The following is a 16,703-nucleotide window of genomic DNA, read 5'->3' as shown; positions in this document are numbered from 1 at the left end:
TTATTTTGAGGATCTTTTAAAAATGAATTTACTTTACATACTAATAAGGATCATTGAGGCACATGAAAAACTCAAAGGTAGGTAATTTTAATTTATATATTAGGTCAATTGTCATAAGGGAAACTAAATATTCTGCCTTAAGTGATATTTTTATTTATAACTTATACCACATTGTGTAAAAAAAAATTATCACCCATAAATGACGAAACTAAAAAAAAATTGCCAATTAATTTATAATCTTGTAATTGAACAACTACCACCTAAGCATTTGGTTTAATTATTTATTCCCCAAATCGTTATTCACACTTAGTAAAGGAACCAGGTAGGTACACCAACTGAAGCGTCAAATAGATGATTTTTACATCTTCAGAAGCCAATCTAAGGAAATGATATTATAACCATTGAGTGTATTTAAATGAATAATAATAGAAGACAATATTAATTCTGTACTAACAGAATAATTAGGATAGAAAAATAAGTCACCTGAAGGAAGAGTTCTTCTGTCAGTGGACATAGTTTTATTAGAGCTATTATTATTTCTTCGATTTTTGCTAAAGCTTGTATCCATGGAGCGAGTTTTAAGACTGTTCGTTCCTGATTCCCGGTGTGGGGGTATAGCTGGTGGGTCAAGTGATCTGAAATTCACAGTAATTTTTTAATGGCTGTGGGAAAAACACTGTCAAGAAATGGATTTTTATTAATCTATCAAAGAGTAAGTAAGATTAAAACTACCTTACCTATGATATATGTCAGAATTAGTTGTCGGAAGAGTATCCGCTTTGGATTTAGAAATATGGGCCTTTTCCATAGGCTGCAGAATTTCAGAGTATTCATCATCATCTTCTTGGACAGGGGATGGAGGGAGTGGAGGGAACTGTGGGGAACCGGGAGACTTGGGAAGAGGCTTGAATGAATGTTCTACTATCTGAACATGGACAGGGAAGTCTCCACCACTTGATCCTGTTGAGTCTGAAGAAGTCTGTCTATTAAAAGATACAGGCATATCCTTCGAGCTCATAGATTTATGAATTCCATTTCTTTTATTAGAAATATTTTTATCCCGATGATAATCTAGTAGCTTTCTATTAGGTATTTCATTATGGCTCGATGATTTTTGGATATCATTTCTTTTACGCCTTTCCCCAGAATTGAATGTAATATTGCTTAACAAATTCTGTTCGTTAGAGCTACTGCTATATTCATCTTTGTGTATGTCCCAGTCTTTATGCATGTATGGAGAAAACTGGGCATCTCGACCTTGGCTTAGTAAGGCGCTAATATTATTTTCAATTTTTTTCAATGGAGAAGTATCTTCACTGGAGTGACTCGGTGTTTCAAAATCTTCTTCTTCTTCCACTGTTGTTGTTAATACCTGACGTGATACTGGCGGCTCCGTTTCTGCTGATAAAATTGGCAATGATACAACTCGGACAACTGAAGGTGGTATAATACTTAGTTCTGAAGATGTTTCATCGAAAAGAGCTCCACAGTTGGAAGATTCAATACCTTCCTTCATAAGAGACTGTATGTTGTCAAAAGTGCAGGAGTACTTTTTGAAATCGGAGAAACGATTTTGGGGAGATAATTTATTCGGCACAGCGGAATTTTTGTTTTGATAGAAGCCATCACATCTGTCTTGCGATTTTTTATTTTTAGGGCTCTCAATAAAATAGTCTCTATTAATGAGCTTCTCTGAACTATTGTTCAAATCAAGGCTGAGCCGAGATTTCGGAGAGGTCAACTCTTTACTTAGGTGGTTGGAAGATGGGATACACAAATCTACGCTATAGCGAGAATTAGGCGTAGTCAGTTCTCGACTAAATCTAGAATTAAAATCGATACTATAACGAGAATGCGGAATACTCAAATCTGAGCTGAGACGAGAATTTAATGATGATACTGAATTATGAGATCCTGACATGGACATTGCGCTAATAGAAAGGCTAGAACCATCCACAGATTGTTCTCCATCATAATTTTTATTTGTGGCTTCATTTTGGAAATGCTGTTGAATATTTCTGGGAGGCTTGTGGGGCTTCTTAGCAAATTCTGGTATATTTTTCCTGTCCTTTTTCCCACGGCGAATAATATAAGTTCCAGTGGCGTTGATTTCTGAAATATCTTCCGGCAAAGGAAGGTGTTCAGATTCAGTATCAGAGAATGGACTGACTACTTCATCTTCTGTTGAGCAATGCTGAGGGGGCGGGGGCCAGTAATCTCCTTGTCCTTCCGCCCATTCTTCTACTTTCTGTGGAATGGAGCTGGTGCTAGAGTTAGAATGATCTCCAGATTTCCTTCTTCTTCGCCCAATCACCTAAAATATTAACATTTCAGTAATAACAGATAGAATAAAAAAAGTACTTTGTTTAGTTATCGGATTATCCTTTTTTCCAATTTGTCAATGGTTATTGATTGACAAATCAGCAGTGAGTATACTATGTATGCCATAATTGTGCGGTTTTAATTCATGTTACTAATTCATCAACAGATTCACAGGCTTTACATGCATACTAAAAATGTATTTATAAGTGCATTTCCATTATATTGATGTTTTGTAAATATTTTCATATTTTATTTGTGAAGAAAAAGTTTTGAAATCTAAATACAAACATGATAAAAAATACCCATAAATTAAGCATTTTATATTTTTACACGTAGCAATATAAAAAAATCTGAACTGACCTTTGTACTTCCTGGAGTAAGTAATGGATCATCATCCAAAGGTACCTCCCACGCAATGGAACTTCTTTTGGATGGTGTAAGCGTTACCGGTGGTGGTGGAGGAAATGATTCTTCCAAGGAGTCATCAGAAAAGTGATCTTCGTCCTGAGAATTGCAACTATTTCTCTTGGAACAATTATTAACGGTTAAATTATCCGCTGGTCCACGGCAAACTTCATGATGTCTCTCTATGCTTCCTGCCAGAGTACGAGGAGGTAGTTTACTCTTGGGAGAGAGTAATTCTTCAGGTCGATTATCTCGCCTTCCTAGCTTCTTGCCATCTTGGGAAATAGGGGGTGGTTTAGGGATTGGAGAAATCTTAGGCCCATATGTAGGAGAATTCAGTTGCTTCGTGTAAGGGACATTTGCACCCGGATAAATAGTTACAGGATGTTCATTATAAGGCATATTTCCAAGTACGAAGTCATTATCGTAACTGAAAGCGCTAGTCAACGGGTATACTGGTTTGGGGCTTTCCATACTCGGAGAACGTTTGGAGGGATTGCTGATTAGTTTATTTCTAGGAGGTAACCAAGATGGTGGAGATGTACAAGAGGGAGGAGGAGGGGGAAGTTGCTGGTGAGTAGCATAGGGAAGTGAAGCGAAACGACTTCTCGGGGCAAGGTTTAGTTGGTTGTTGGCATTCACATTTACTACTGCTGGAGATCCCTTTTCCCAGCCATAAGGTCTCTGGTGACGGGTTTTGGGCTGAAAACAAAGTACTGTTATTAAAATGTAACATTAATAAATTTGCAAATGTAAGAATTTTTTTTATCAGTTGAATCGACATTGATATTATGACGATCTATGATGAACAATTGTGAATATTTTTAGTATGATCAAATCTTCAGACGTTTCTGGATTCAGCAATCCCAATAAGTTATTTTTATGTCCAAGTTATACTTAACTAGAAGTCGAAATAAATAATTACGATGTAAGGAATATTAATCACTGGATGATGATCCAAATAAAAAAAGAAATAAAAAAAAACACAAAATGAGAAATGGATGAGGGACAGTAACAGCAGTGTACTTAATTAGGTTCTACATAAACCTTGAAAAATATGTCAGAAAAAAACAAAAATTAAACTACTGGTAAAAAGTAAATGTAAACATGGGTACGTGGCATCAAATGTTAGATTTTAATTACATGCTTCATTTGAGTAGATTGCAAAATATTTTCGATGGTATTTGTTTACAAAATCAACAATTTTGGATAAATAGTAAGCATCATTTTATGTTTCATAATATCATTCATAGCCTTATGCATCCGAAATTGTGTCTTGCAGGAAAACTACTTGGACGCCGCAGGTTTTAAATTTGCATTTTGAGTTTAGCTCAGATTATAAAGTCTGCATATTTTACATATTTTTTGAGAATTTTTTTTTGATTATATCAATCATAATATAAAAATGTCAAGGTCCTCTAAAAAATAAACTTTTGAATGACTTTTACATAGAATTGCCTAATTTATACTAGGAATGGAGAATAAGTCATCTGGTATCGCAATCATTGCGTTTTCGTTCAAACTTTTTAGCTGCTAACCACTGGTTCGAATATTAAAAAAATATATTTATTTATTCATTAGAATAGATGCATGTGAATAAAAGAAAAATAAAATAAAAAACTACATAAACCGAGAAACTGGCTTGTCATTCTCATTGAAATTTTAACAATTTAATCTGGTTTAACCCTTTGTTGTACATAGATTTAGTAGAGTTTTTGAACTTTATCTTTTTGAATCATGTTATTTACAGCTTGAAAATGATTGAATATTTTTATTGTTTTTATTTTGTGGAAACTCTTCATATGAAAAAAAGATAAGAATTTGTACCGTCAGGGAGTTGCTATATAAAAAGTTGCTATTTTATAAGAACGATATATTTTCAAAAAATGATGAAAAATCCGCATTATAATCAAATCATAAAAAAAATATAACTTTTTTGCTATCATAATTATAATATTAAGGTTTGTAAAGGAGTGGTAATTTTCACAACCTAACGAGTGACAGCTCTACCCAAAACTGATCACCAGGAGTAATTTTTTGGAACCAATTGATTCAAAATGGCCAAAACTACTTTAAAATGTCCAAATATGTACCAGTGATAAGATACATAAAATGCATTCTCATATAAGAGATAATATAATATAATATATGAGTTATTTTACACCTGGGGTGCTATTCTGAACCACTCTCGAGGCACGAAAAAACGGTTTTTCTCGTGTATTTTTGTATGTAAATACACGAGATAACACGGCCGCGAGAGCGTTTGAAATATCACCAGTGGACATATTTGTACAGTCAGGGAGCAAAGGAATAATTAATAAAAATGTTATACTAACGAGTGTGGTTTGTGTGGAGTTGTTTGTGGCATTTCCATTGCAGTTAGCTACAGCTTCAGGTGGTGGAGGAGATGTCGGTGACAGATTGGCATCATTGGCTATACTTCTCTTAGAAGAGTTGGATGGAGACACTCTGCAAATGATAGAACCATTATGTCTTAATTTTCTGCTAAAAAACAAATAAACATACTACATATTACTTTACTAAATAACAAAAAACATTGGGTCGTAATATAAGGATATTTCATTTGATTCATTACAGTTATATAATGAAAAATTTATTTTAGATTTAAATTATCTGAACGCGACTTGCTAAAAAAGCACTTTAAAATACGAATCAGAAAACTATTTTACTGATTTTAATTTCATTGAGGAATTTCAGTGCAATGGGAAATTGGATATGAAAAATGTTTTCTTATGCACAGTAAAAATTAGAGTATTTTATTGTATGGCGTAAGTTAAATTGTAAGTTTCTTGAAAATGCATGAAAAAATTAATAAAAATGAACTACTTTGAACGAAGCGACTAGTTCTCCTAAATCAACCAATGACAGAGTGTTATAATACATTTCCAGTTACCGGGAAGCAAACCCACCAATCAGGACAACTCACGGTAAAGAACTTAAGACGTCACAGGCGGAGTAATTTTGAAATTAAAAAATCATAGCGTTGATAATATGACACATATAAATATTATTTATTTATTTTTAAACTTTTTGGCATAGTTTGGTAGTCTATTTACAAATAAAAAACCACTGAACTACCACATTCTACATAATAAATATATTCATATGTGAAATACATATTAACTTATTGCAAGACTTGACAAATAAAATCACATTTTGTCAATTTGATGCAGATGTTTATCAGTTTTTTTGTTTTCACAGCTGTTTACTTGTTGGTTGCAGATTTGAATGTATTATACTGACCTGTGGTCCTGTGGCTAGTATCTCGGACTCACGGACCAAAGGTCCGTGGTTCGAATCCTACTCTACCCTAATTTTTTATAAAAAAATAAAATAAAATATTACAACAGAGATGGAGATAAATTAAGAGAAGGAAATATGGACGTTTAGGCATTAAGCCTTATGATAGAATAGTGAACGTTACATAGTGTGTAAAGTGGCCACTTAAACCAGCCAATAGCAATAGATAAAAATTTTATAATAATAATTTTAAAGATATCAAAACTGTAATCAAAATAAAGCTCTGTAACTCTTGCAAGAATATACATAGTTGTATTTTGCTTTATTACCTACAGTTGTTTTGTACTAAATAATTTTGTAAGAAAATGCTGATTAAAATATTTAGTACTGATAGCAAAAATACTGCATTATGTAGCATTATAACTCTATGAAAATAATTTATATTGGCAAAACTTAAAAAAATAAATGAATGTGATTTTTCTCAAGCCTGGGTGTTCTGTGTCATTCACCACTGTAATTGGGCCTCCTGGCCTGTTGTGGTGCAAAAAAAAAGACTTCACATTTCAAAAAGACATAACTAATTTGAAAAAGAGTTAATAATAAAAAGGGTTACATAATCTAGAAAAGCTTATTTTCTTAGATTTTCACGGCCGTTAAGATTTACAATGAGGTTTTCTAAGTTCTTATACTGTGTGTCGTTTGCACTTTTTTCCGACATTTAGGTTTGCATTAAAGGGTCAATGGGAACATTGAAAAAAAGAAATATCAACAGATCATAACAATCATGAAAACCTCATTGCTTACGTATTAAAAAAAGCTAGTTTTATTTAAAAATTAATATATACATACTTTGGTAAGAGAGTGCAAATGATTCTTTCTGCTTCAGACGGTGGAGGTGGTGAGATGGATTCTTCCCCTCCCTCCACTCCTTCGAGTCCCTCTCCCGATCCTCCCAATGAAGTGACACTAGCTTGGCTGATGTTTAATGGTGAAACCGCATCCACGATTCCTTCTTTCACCACAACAGGTTCTCCTTTCTCTTCAGTTGGACGGAAACTCAAAGCAAATTTAGTTCTGGAAATAAAAAAAAGACTTTAAAATCCCAATTTTCAGCAACACTTACGCCATACATCGTGATAAAAAACGAGCGGGTTATGTTTAAAGTTTGCGGGCGGAATGTTTGTCGTGTAAAAGATGACTAAATAAGAACTAGAAAATACCTCCGTGTCCAGGCGGATAAAGAATTATATTTTATGGATGAAATAATAGATCCCTGGACGAATATTTTCCACTCGATGGCTGCTCTCAGGTAAAAATCCCGAATAAGGAAATTGAGTGTAGATAAGTCCTCCTCGTTGTGAAGTGATTCGCGCGTTTGCCTACCATTCTTTAGGTCCTGGGTTCGATTCTTAGCAGGGTGGACGTGAAATATTGATTTTAACTGGCACATAAAGCTAAAGACTGGTCACCTCATCTTCATGCAACAGTTAACCAATGCGGTGCCCTATGCAACACTGGGCGTGGAAAGGGGAATGATGATGAAATAAGAACCAAAAAATATTGGCAAAGGAATAGAAAAATAGGAGAAAAAATATCATTCATAACATTCGAGCGTACTCTAGGAGAACTTTTACCTAAGCAAAAGTTATGTCAAATTTACTACTATCATTACTATTATGTTAAAGAGGAAAGAGGATAGAATATCTTTTTAAGTATGAGTTCTAACTTATATTCCTATTATAGAAATTGTCATGTGTGCACGTAAAACTTACATTAAATAATATAACATTTCTGAAAACATTTCTGTTACAAGGATTCTTGTCGAGCATATTTATATGACTATGACTTACAAAAATTTAAGAGAAATGGATGAAACAGAGGTACAATGACTTTTACATTTTTTTAAAAGGAATAACCTGCTCAGACTCTAATTTAGAGGCTTGTCAGCAGTTGGTGGGAAAGAGAGGATTTGAAAGGAAATTATGAGAACCAGACCAATCGAGAAAAAAATCTTTCTTGGATTTCTTTCTTGCGACTGGCTGGAATTGAAACCGGGATGCCAGTTTCATAGTAAGGTGTCTAGTCAATTGCGCCACGGCACCTGTTAGATTGTAGTGTATGAGGCTGATGTATGTATTCTTTAGCACGAGTTTGCCCAGTGAGGAATACATAGTTAATTTAATTAAATATATGAACTATATATGTAAATATACTATATACGTATAAATGTATTTTTATCATTACAATTAAAATGCAGTTCCACCAAGAAATGTCTATAGAAAAACGTGGAGTTGGAATGAAAAACAAATGTTTACCGTCTTCCGTTCATGCTCATGTATCCATCGTCCTCGGACTGGTGGCCGCCTAGTGAGGGGCTGTCGTCGTCCGGAGTCCCGGCTGCTCCCGGTGCCCCCGGCGCGCTCCCGCCCGCCGCCTCCCCGCCGCCGCCCCCACCGCCACCCACGCTGCCCCCACTCTCGCCCTCCTCGAACTCGCTCAACACGCTGTCCAGCAGTTCTATTGACCGCTGCACCTCATCCCCACCGCTGAAACCAAAACAATGAACAAAGTTTTTTATTTGCTTATTTTCTTTATTTAAGTTAAGTTATTTATGCTGCGTTAGGGTAGGCGGTATCATATTAATATGTTGACAATGTGTTGTGAATATAAGTGGGCTTATTGAATAATGATGATCAATGATTATCAGCTTATTCTTTACTCTTTACGGGAAACCGGTATATATTTACATGGAAACATAATGGATACTTTCACAAATACTAAACAAATTTTCCATTCCCAATACGAGTGGTGCTACTTAAGTTTTGAGATATTGCAACACCTGTGTAAATATGTCAAATCTGACATTGTCATCGTACAGTTTGCCATTTTCAATAGTAAACGTACACAGAACTTTTTGTCATACGAGTGATATTTGTGTTGTTTACGGATACTTGAAAAATTGATTTTGTTAAAAAAATGGAACTATATCGTGAACATTTTCGTGCGATGATTTTCTATGACTTTCGACGTGGATTTGACCAACAACAGTGTGCCGATCAACTCGTTGCTACTTTTGATGATGAAGCACCATCTCGAGTCCTCGTATTTCGCTGGTTTTCTGAATTCAATCGTGGTCGCACTTCGTTACAGGACGAATTTCGTGAAGGTCGTCCAAAATCGGCTGTCATGCCAGAAAAAAATCGATGCTTTGCGTGAACTGATATTGTAAGATCGTCATGTCACATGCCGTGAGATTGAGGCATGCTTGGGCATTAGTTTCACTAGCATACATTAAATATTCCATGAACTTTGGTTGTCAAAAAGATTTGTTCGCGTTGGATACCCCATCATTTGACAATCGTTAAAAAAAAGGCTCGTGTCGATTGGTGCAAACAAATGTTAAAAAAATTCAATTGCGGTGCTTCAATAGACGTCTATAAGATCGTGACAGGCGACGAATCATGGATCTATGTATATGAACCCGAAACTAAACAACAATCTGATGTATGGGTCTTTCAAGGTGAGCCAAATCCAACAAAAGTTGTTTGCGCACGAAGCACTTCGAAGCAAATGGTCACCTGTTTTTCCAGAATAACTGGACATGTCGCCACCGTTCTATTAGAGCAACGTAAAATGGTCAATTCTAAATAGTACACCACCATTTGTTTGCCAGAAAAGTAAGGAAAAACAAGGGAAACCAATTGCAGAAGACGAATCATTCTCCACTACAATAATTCAAGCTGTCACACATCAGCTCAAACAAGTGAATTTTTGAGCATTCAAAACATCGAATAGATGGGTCATCCGCCGTACAGTCATGTTTTAGCACCCAATGATTTTGCCTTATTCCCGCATATCTAAAATAAATTGCGAGGTCAACGTTTTTCGACGCCTGAAAAAGTGTTTGATACGTTCAAATCACATGTTTTGGAACTACCTCAATCGGACTGGAAAAAGCGTTTAGAAAATTGGTCCAAACGCATGCAAAAGTGTATTGATCTTCAAGGAGAATATTTTGAAAAACAATAAAGCCATTTTTGATTAAAAATATTTGTTTTTACTTGTCTTTCTCAAAACTTAAGTAGCAACCCTCGTACACTCCCTTTATGTATTATTATTTTTGGTTATGACACTTATATGGGTAGGCTAAGAGATATATACAAACATACATTATATAATTGTTGCTAGTAGAAAGGGTGAATGAACCAAATACCAATTTTATAGGAGGCATTTTGAAATTTTGAATAATTTTTTGAGCTATCTAATGCAAAAATATAAAGTATGTTCATTTTCACATGATAATCTAGGCATATTACTTGTCATGGAACATCTAAAAATTACATACATGATAATCTGTGGCAGGAGATTGTTTTTTTTTATGGAAAATCGCCTTTATTCTCATTTTCTTCAAAATGGTTTATTCGCCCTTAACGCAAAAACACCGACGATTGTGTACTAATGAAGGTACATACGAGTATGTCATTTACATTATTTGCTTTGCTCAAACTAAAGCCGACATTATACGGATAAGAGATCTTGCACGTACTTAATTTTGGACATGTCTAAATTTTGTTCCAAGTTTTGAATTTGATTCTGCGAGAGCAAATAATTAGAAAGTAAAAATTACTTTTCATCATTGACATTAAACTGTGGATTCTTATAACATTCCATCCTGTTTCTATTCAATTTCACACGGCTACAGACAAATTTGAATAATATAAAAATGTACCATTCAAGCAAGTATGCCATTTAACAAAATTTTGACATGCCCACTTTTTGTTGTTTTACGTGTTTATATTAAGAGAAATGTTTCAAAGGTAAGTAATACTCACTCTGGTCCAGTATTTCTTCCTCTGTGCAGCATCCCAGCACTAGCCATCCTAAAAAAGCCACCTGCAAATAAATAATAAAATCACATTCAGTAAACAAATATAAAAGGAATATCAGGAATATAATTGTTTCTTTTTGGACTTTATTAATTTTACTTAAATATTTCGTTTTAATTTGTGGGAGCATTATAAAAGTACACGATAGTTATATGAATCAGAAATTTTAAAAGAAGTTATAAAGTATAAGTTTAAAAGAAGGATACCTGCATGAGATGAGGAAGACATCTTTTGACACTTATTTTGACTTATATATTTTCTCATATATTTTCAAACAAAAAAATTGATGTCACTTTTCACAGAGTAGGTATTGTGATGTAAATTATAATATCAAATTAAATATCTAGTAAAATTATTGAAAATTTAACATAATATAAGATTGTGGCGGGTCGACAACGACGGCACGAGCCGAACATTGCCGAACGCCGACGTAGAGCGTACGAACGGGCCAAACCGGCTAGGAAAAAACTACCGGATTCCGACCTCACCGCACGCGTCTTCGAGGCACAAAATTACCGCCAATTTAGATTTACCAACTTCATTTTATTTTGCCTAATATAGTTATTAGAATCCTTCTTTCAAGGTGTTAGCTTCAGTAGTTTAGTTTCGTGAATGAATCTTTGTGTAAAACGTAAGTACCCTGTTTTACTTGCTCTCATTCTGTGCACCCACATAACTTTGTACATCACAAAATTAGGCCACCAACTAGGTGCCTACATAAAGGTGGTAACAACAGCACTAAAGTGGTATACCCCGACGTTTGAACACGAAAACACAACATTAAACAATCAATCACGGTGACCCCATTCAAATTCCATAAAAATTGCGCAAAATTTCAGACAGAAATATCTTCGCTTGACAAAATTTTACAACAATTACTTTTTTTCGGTCGGTACATGAAAAATTTAAAATTTCATTTTTAATTTGATTGCACTTTTAATTTATTTGTAATTAATCAAGGTTAATCTATTTCAAGGTTAACTTATTGTAAGGTTAATTAATTTAGTATAATAGAATTATATTATAATAATTATAATATATAATAGAATTAGATTTTTCAAAGACCGAGCGAATCGAGTGAATTTTTCTGTCGGTAACAATCTTCAATGTAAATGTAACTAATGTAAATGTAATTAATGTAACTAGTGAATTGATTAAACTGTGATTAATTTCTTAACAATATTACTCGGCCGGGATTAATTCAAACAGGTGATTCATAATTTAACTAAAATTATTATAAACAAACATAATATAATACGTTCGAGCGACTCGCTCACCAAAAATCGCACGCCGAGTAATACATTCCTACAACACATATAAATTTTATTTTTTTTATTTTTCTTGAGTCGAACACACAAACAATTCACACGAACATTTACATAGGGTGCCAGATTGAGTAGAGGTACTTACAGGGTACCGGAAAATAATTGTTATTTATAGTTCTTAAATTTTGTTTTTTTTTTTTTTTTTTTCAAAAATCCGGTACATAATTATTTTTGACAAATATTATATGGCGAGACAAGCGTGACGTAGGCATCCGAAAGTTTTCTCCTTGTGAACGCACTGCGGGAGTAAGTTTTTTTTTTTTACCAGCGAAATCTATCGGAAATATTTTTCAGCTGGCGCAGTCGTTCACAATACTTGCAATTTGTAAAATTTTATTTTTGTAAACAACTTGAAACTATCAAACAAACAGATATTCGGGCGGCTAAGCCGACGAATGTTTAACTTAGTACGTGGACATTAGTATCCATACTTTTTTTCTATATACATTATATTGTGTGACTGTACTATATATGTTTATATTTTTAACCTAGGCTATGCATGTTATTATGTGTTACAGATTTGAAGTTTTACCATAAACATTTTTAAACTTGATATATTGTACAACGGACAATCAAAAGGAATATTAATATTGAGGGGACCACTCAGGCTTGGAGAATACAAATACCTAATAGTTGGAAAATGTGTTCCGCCGTATGGTAAAATAATTATTTAAATTTTCTGTTTTTAATTTTCTTTTCTATAACTTGCACAGTACATACATAACAAATAGTGACTCTGACATTTAAAAAATAAATATTTTTGTTTGAAATTTAAATTTAAATTTAAATTTAAATCTAATAATTTAAACTTAACTTTTTAATACAACTACACTCATTATTGAATACTTTTATTTCAATATTTTAACTGATACTGTAATCATTATTACATACATTTTTCTGAATTTTTTTTTAAAAACGAATATTTTTAAACTGTAAACAATGGCTAACAAGGACAACACTGACTTGACAAATATCAACACAGCAAACAACATGTTCCACACGGATAGGATTAGCGTTAAACTACCACAGCTATGGGTGAACAACATCGAACTTTGGTTTAAACAGATAGAAGCACAATTCGAGTTGGCAAACATAGTTTCAGAAGACGCACGTTATAGTCACTTAGTGTCAAAACTTGAACAAACGCACATAGAACAAGTTTCAGATATTTTACTCATGGAACCGAACCGAGCAAAATATACGAGGCTGAAGGAAGCTATAATCCAACGCATGGGCTGTCCACAGGACAGAAGGAGAGAAAAACTGTTTTCTTCCTTACAGCTTGGGGATCGAAACCCATCCAGCCTACTTAGAGAGATGCGGACGCTAGCAATAGGTTTACAAATAGACGAAACGACGTTGCAATACTTGTGGATACAACAACTGCCCAAGACGATCCAAGCGCATTTAGCCATAAGCGAAGATGACTGGGATAGGCAAGCGACGATAGCAGATCGCCTAATACAGGTGTACACACAGGATAATGTAGCGGTAGTAGGTACCAACAATAAAAATAACATTTGTAGTTTAGAACAGTCCGTACAAGCTCTAACCCATAAGGTAGAGAGTTTATTTCACACAATCAACAAACAGCATAGTCACAACAACAATAACAATAGATTCAAACACACAACAAGTAACAGCAGTAACAATTTCAATAACAACAAATACAACAACAATTTCAACAAAACAAGCTATAGGGCCAACGGAAATAACAAGAAAACTATTCTTTGTTACTTCCACACAAAATTTGGCGATCAAGCTAAGAAATGCGTCACACCATGTGAATTTAAACCGCATCTAGCTTCAAAAAACTAGATGGTCGAATCATAGCGGAGGCGGCTGATTCAACCAACACAACACGTCTCTTTGTTAAAGATCGTGATACCGGTGTGTCATACCTCGTTGACTCCGGATCGGAAATATCATTAATTCCTAGATCTTTACACAAACGCCATGGAGAAAAGTCTAAGCTAATTCTCTATGCAGCGAACGGGACTACGATCCAGAATTTCGGAGTTACCACGGTAACACTGAATCTGGGATGTAAACAAATGTTTACATGGAAGTTTATAATAGCGGATACGACACGCCCTATTATAGGAGCAGATTTTCTCCACAACTTCCACCTGTTAGTAGATGTTAGGAACAAACGGTTAGTAGACAATACAAACGGCAAGATAATCAGAGCATTTGACATCTCCACAAACAACAACATAACATGTTCCATATCATTAACAGACAAAACCAACATTTACCACTCACTCATATTGAAGTATCCACAACTAGTAGATATCAATAAACCATACGCAGGGCTGGATAAACACAACACAATCCACCATATAGATACCCGTGGCAAACCCGTTATGTGTAAGACTCGTCGGCTGTCCCCAGAACTACTGAGGCAGGCGAAGCAAGAGTTCGATCACATGGTGGCTCAAGGTATTTGTAGACCCTCCAAGAGTGAGTGGGCCTCTCCATTGCATATGGTGAAGAAGAGCGATGGTACTTATCGCCCTTGTGGCGATTACCGTAGCTTAAACGCACAGACGGTACCTGATCGTTATTCCTTGCCACATATCCACGATATATGCAATGACTTATTTAACTGTAAAATTTTTTCCAAAATTGACTTACAACGAGCATATCACCAAATTCCAATTAATGAAACTGACATTAAAAAGACAGCTATAACCACACCATTCGGGTTATTTGAATTTGTAAGAATGCCATTCGGACTATCATGCGCTGCACAAACATTCCAACGTCACATCAACGAAGTCACAAGAGGTCTAGAAGGAGTACACGCATATATCGACGATATATTGATCGCTTCACCAGACGAAGAAACACATGTGGAACACTTAAAAGCTTTGTTCCAGCGACTTCAAGATCATGGAATGGTGGTAAACCCATCTAAATGCGAGTTTGCCAAGAAAACACTGTTATTTCTTGGTTATGAAATTTCGGCTGAAGGCATCGGACCCTCGCCAACAAAAGTGGAAGCCATCACGAACCTCAACAAGCCAGAAACCATTAAGCAGTTGAGAAGATTCTTGGCCATGGGAAACTTCTACCGAAGATTCATACCACGAGCAGCACACAAATTGATACGACTACACGATTACCTCAAGGGAGCAAAAAAGAATGACAACAGAAAAGTAGAGTGGAACGAAGTCACTACACACGATTTCGAAGAGGTCAAGAACTCGCTGATCAACGCCACTAAGCTTAGCTACCCAGAGGAAAGCAGCAAGATGTCAGTGGGGACAGACGCCTCAGATTACGCAATCGGGGGCGTGCTACAACAAACCACAGACGGCATCAACTACAAACCGATAAGTTTCTTCTCAAAAAAGTTGAACAAGGCTCAGTGTTCATATAGTACGTACGACAGGGAACTACTAGCCATTTTTGAGACTGTAAGGTACTTTCAACATTATCTGGAGGGCAGAGAATTCTGTATATACACGGACCATAAACCACTACAATTCGTGTTTAGAAGGAAAAGTCACGACAAAGAAAGCCCCAGACATCGCAGATATCCAGACCCACACAATCATCAGAGCCATCTGGGACAACTGGATTGCGAGATACGGCGTACCGGAGAAAATTATAACTGATCAGGGTAGGCAATTCATGTCTACGGACTTTAACTTGTTTTGTTCCAGATCAGGCATAGCACACTCCAACACGACGCCTTACCATCCACAAAGTAATGGCATGATCGAGCGATTTCATAGAACGCTGAAGACGGCCATTAAAGCTCACCACCCTGTTCCGTGGACAAAATCGATCAGCACCATACTACTCGGACTGAGGGCCACACTGCGCACGAATGCAGAGCACTCAGTAGCAGAGATGCTGTATGGGTGCAAACTAAAGTTACCAGCAGACATCCTGGAGCAGACGAACGACTACATTGACCCGGACTCCTACACTAGGCAACTGGTAAATTTCATGCAAAACGTCAAACCAAGGCCAGTCGAGCACCACAATAAAGGTAACGTTTTCATCCACCCGGAACTAAAGAGAGCCACACACTTGTTTCTGAGGGACGACAGAGTGTACAAACCCCTGATGCCGAACTACAAGGGGCCCTACAAGGTCATCACCAGGGCGGAAAAGACGGTAACACTGGACGTGGATGGCGAACATAAAAAGGTTTCGCTGGACAGGTGCAAGCCGGCGTTCCAGACAGCGGAAGAACGAGCCAGTCCAGCAGAAACGGAAACACCAACAGAACAACCGGCATACACAACGCGTAGCGGCAGGAGGGTGATACAGCGTCAGTTTTGAAAAACAGATTTCAAAACTTGGAAGGGGGCTGTGTGGCGGGTCGACAACGACGGCACGAGCCGAACATTGCCGAACGCCGACGTAGAGCGTACGAACGGGCCAAACCGGCTAGGAAAAAACTACCGGATTCCGACCTCACCGCACGCGTCTTCGAGGCACAAAATTACCGCCAATTTAGATTTACCAACTTCATTTTATTTTGCCT

General features: G+C 36.0%; 1 protein-coding gene across 4 annotated transcripts in view; it reads right to left on the bottom strand.

The window, feature by feature from the left end:
* The window catches only part of LOC148280287 (uncharacterized), a 600,658-nt gene that overhangs the window by 62,850 nt on the left and 521,105 nt on the right, over positions 1-16,703 (bottom strand). For 2 of the 4 annotated variants that reach the window (XM_088228576.1, XM_088228577.1), the window contains 7 exons: positions 10,821-10,881; positions 8,304-8,534; positions 6,838-7,062; positions 5,064-5,232; positions 2,683-3,429; positions 738-2,314; positions 484-635 (listed from right to left, as the gene is read on the bottom strand). In XM_088228576.1, the coding sequence (XP_088084702.1) occupies positions 484-635; positions 738-2,314; positions 2,683-3,429; positions 5,064-5,232; positions 6,838-7,062; positions 8,304-8,534; positions 10,821-10,867 (3,148 nt within the window). In that variant the 5' untranslated portion in view covers positions 10,868-10,881. Of the gene's footprint in view, positions 1-483; positions 636-737; positions 2,315-2,682; positions 3,430-5,063; positions 5,233-6,837; positions 7,063-8,303; positions 8,535-10,820; positions 10,882-11,080; positions 11,101-16,703 lie in introns of those variants that run through there. The other 2 variants (XM_088228575.1, XM_088228578.1) reach the window with 2 other exon arrangements.

This window comes from Micrasema longulum, unplaced genomic scaffold (genome assembly GCF_059751315.1).
Source record: "Micrasema longulum isolate JH-2025_06_02 unplaced genomic scaffold, ASM5975131v1 h1tg000597l, whole genome shotgun sequence".
Taxonomy (NCBI): Eukaryota; Metazoa; Arthropoda; class Insecta; order Trichoptera; family Brachycentridae; genus Micrasema; species Micrasema longulum.
The sequence above is the reverse complement of the archived record's forward strand: the minus strand, read 5'-3'. Positions and strand labels throughout refer to the sequence as shown.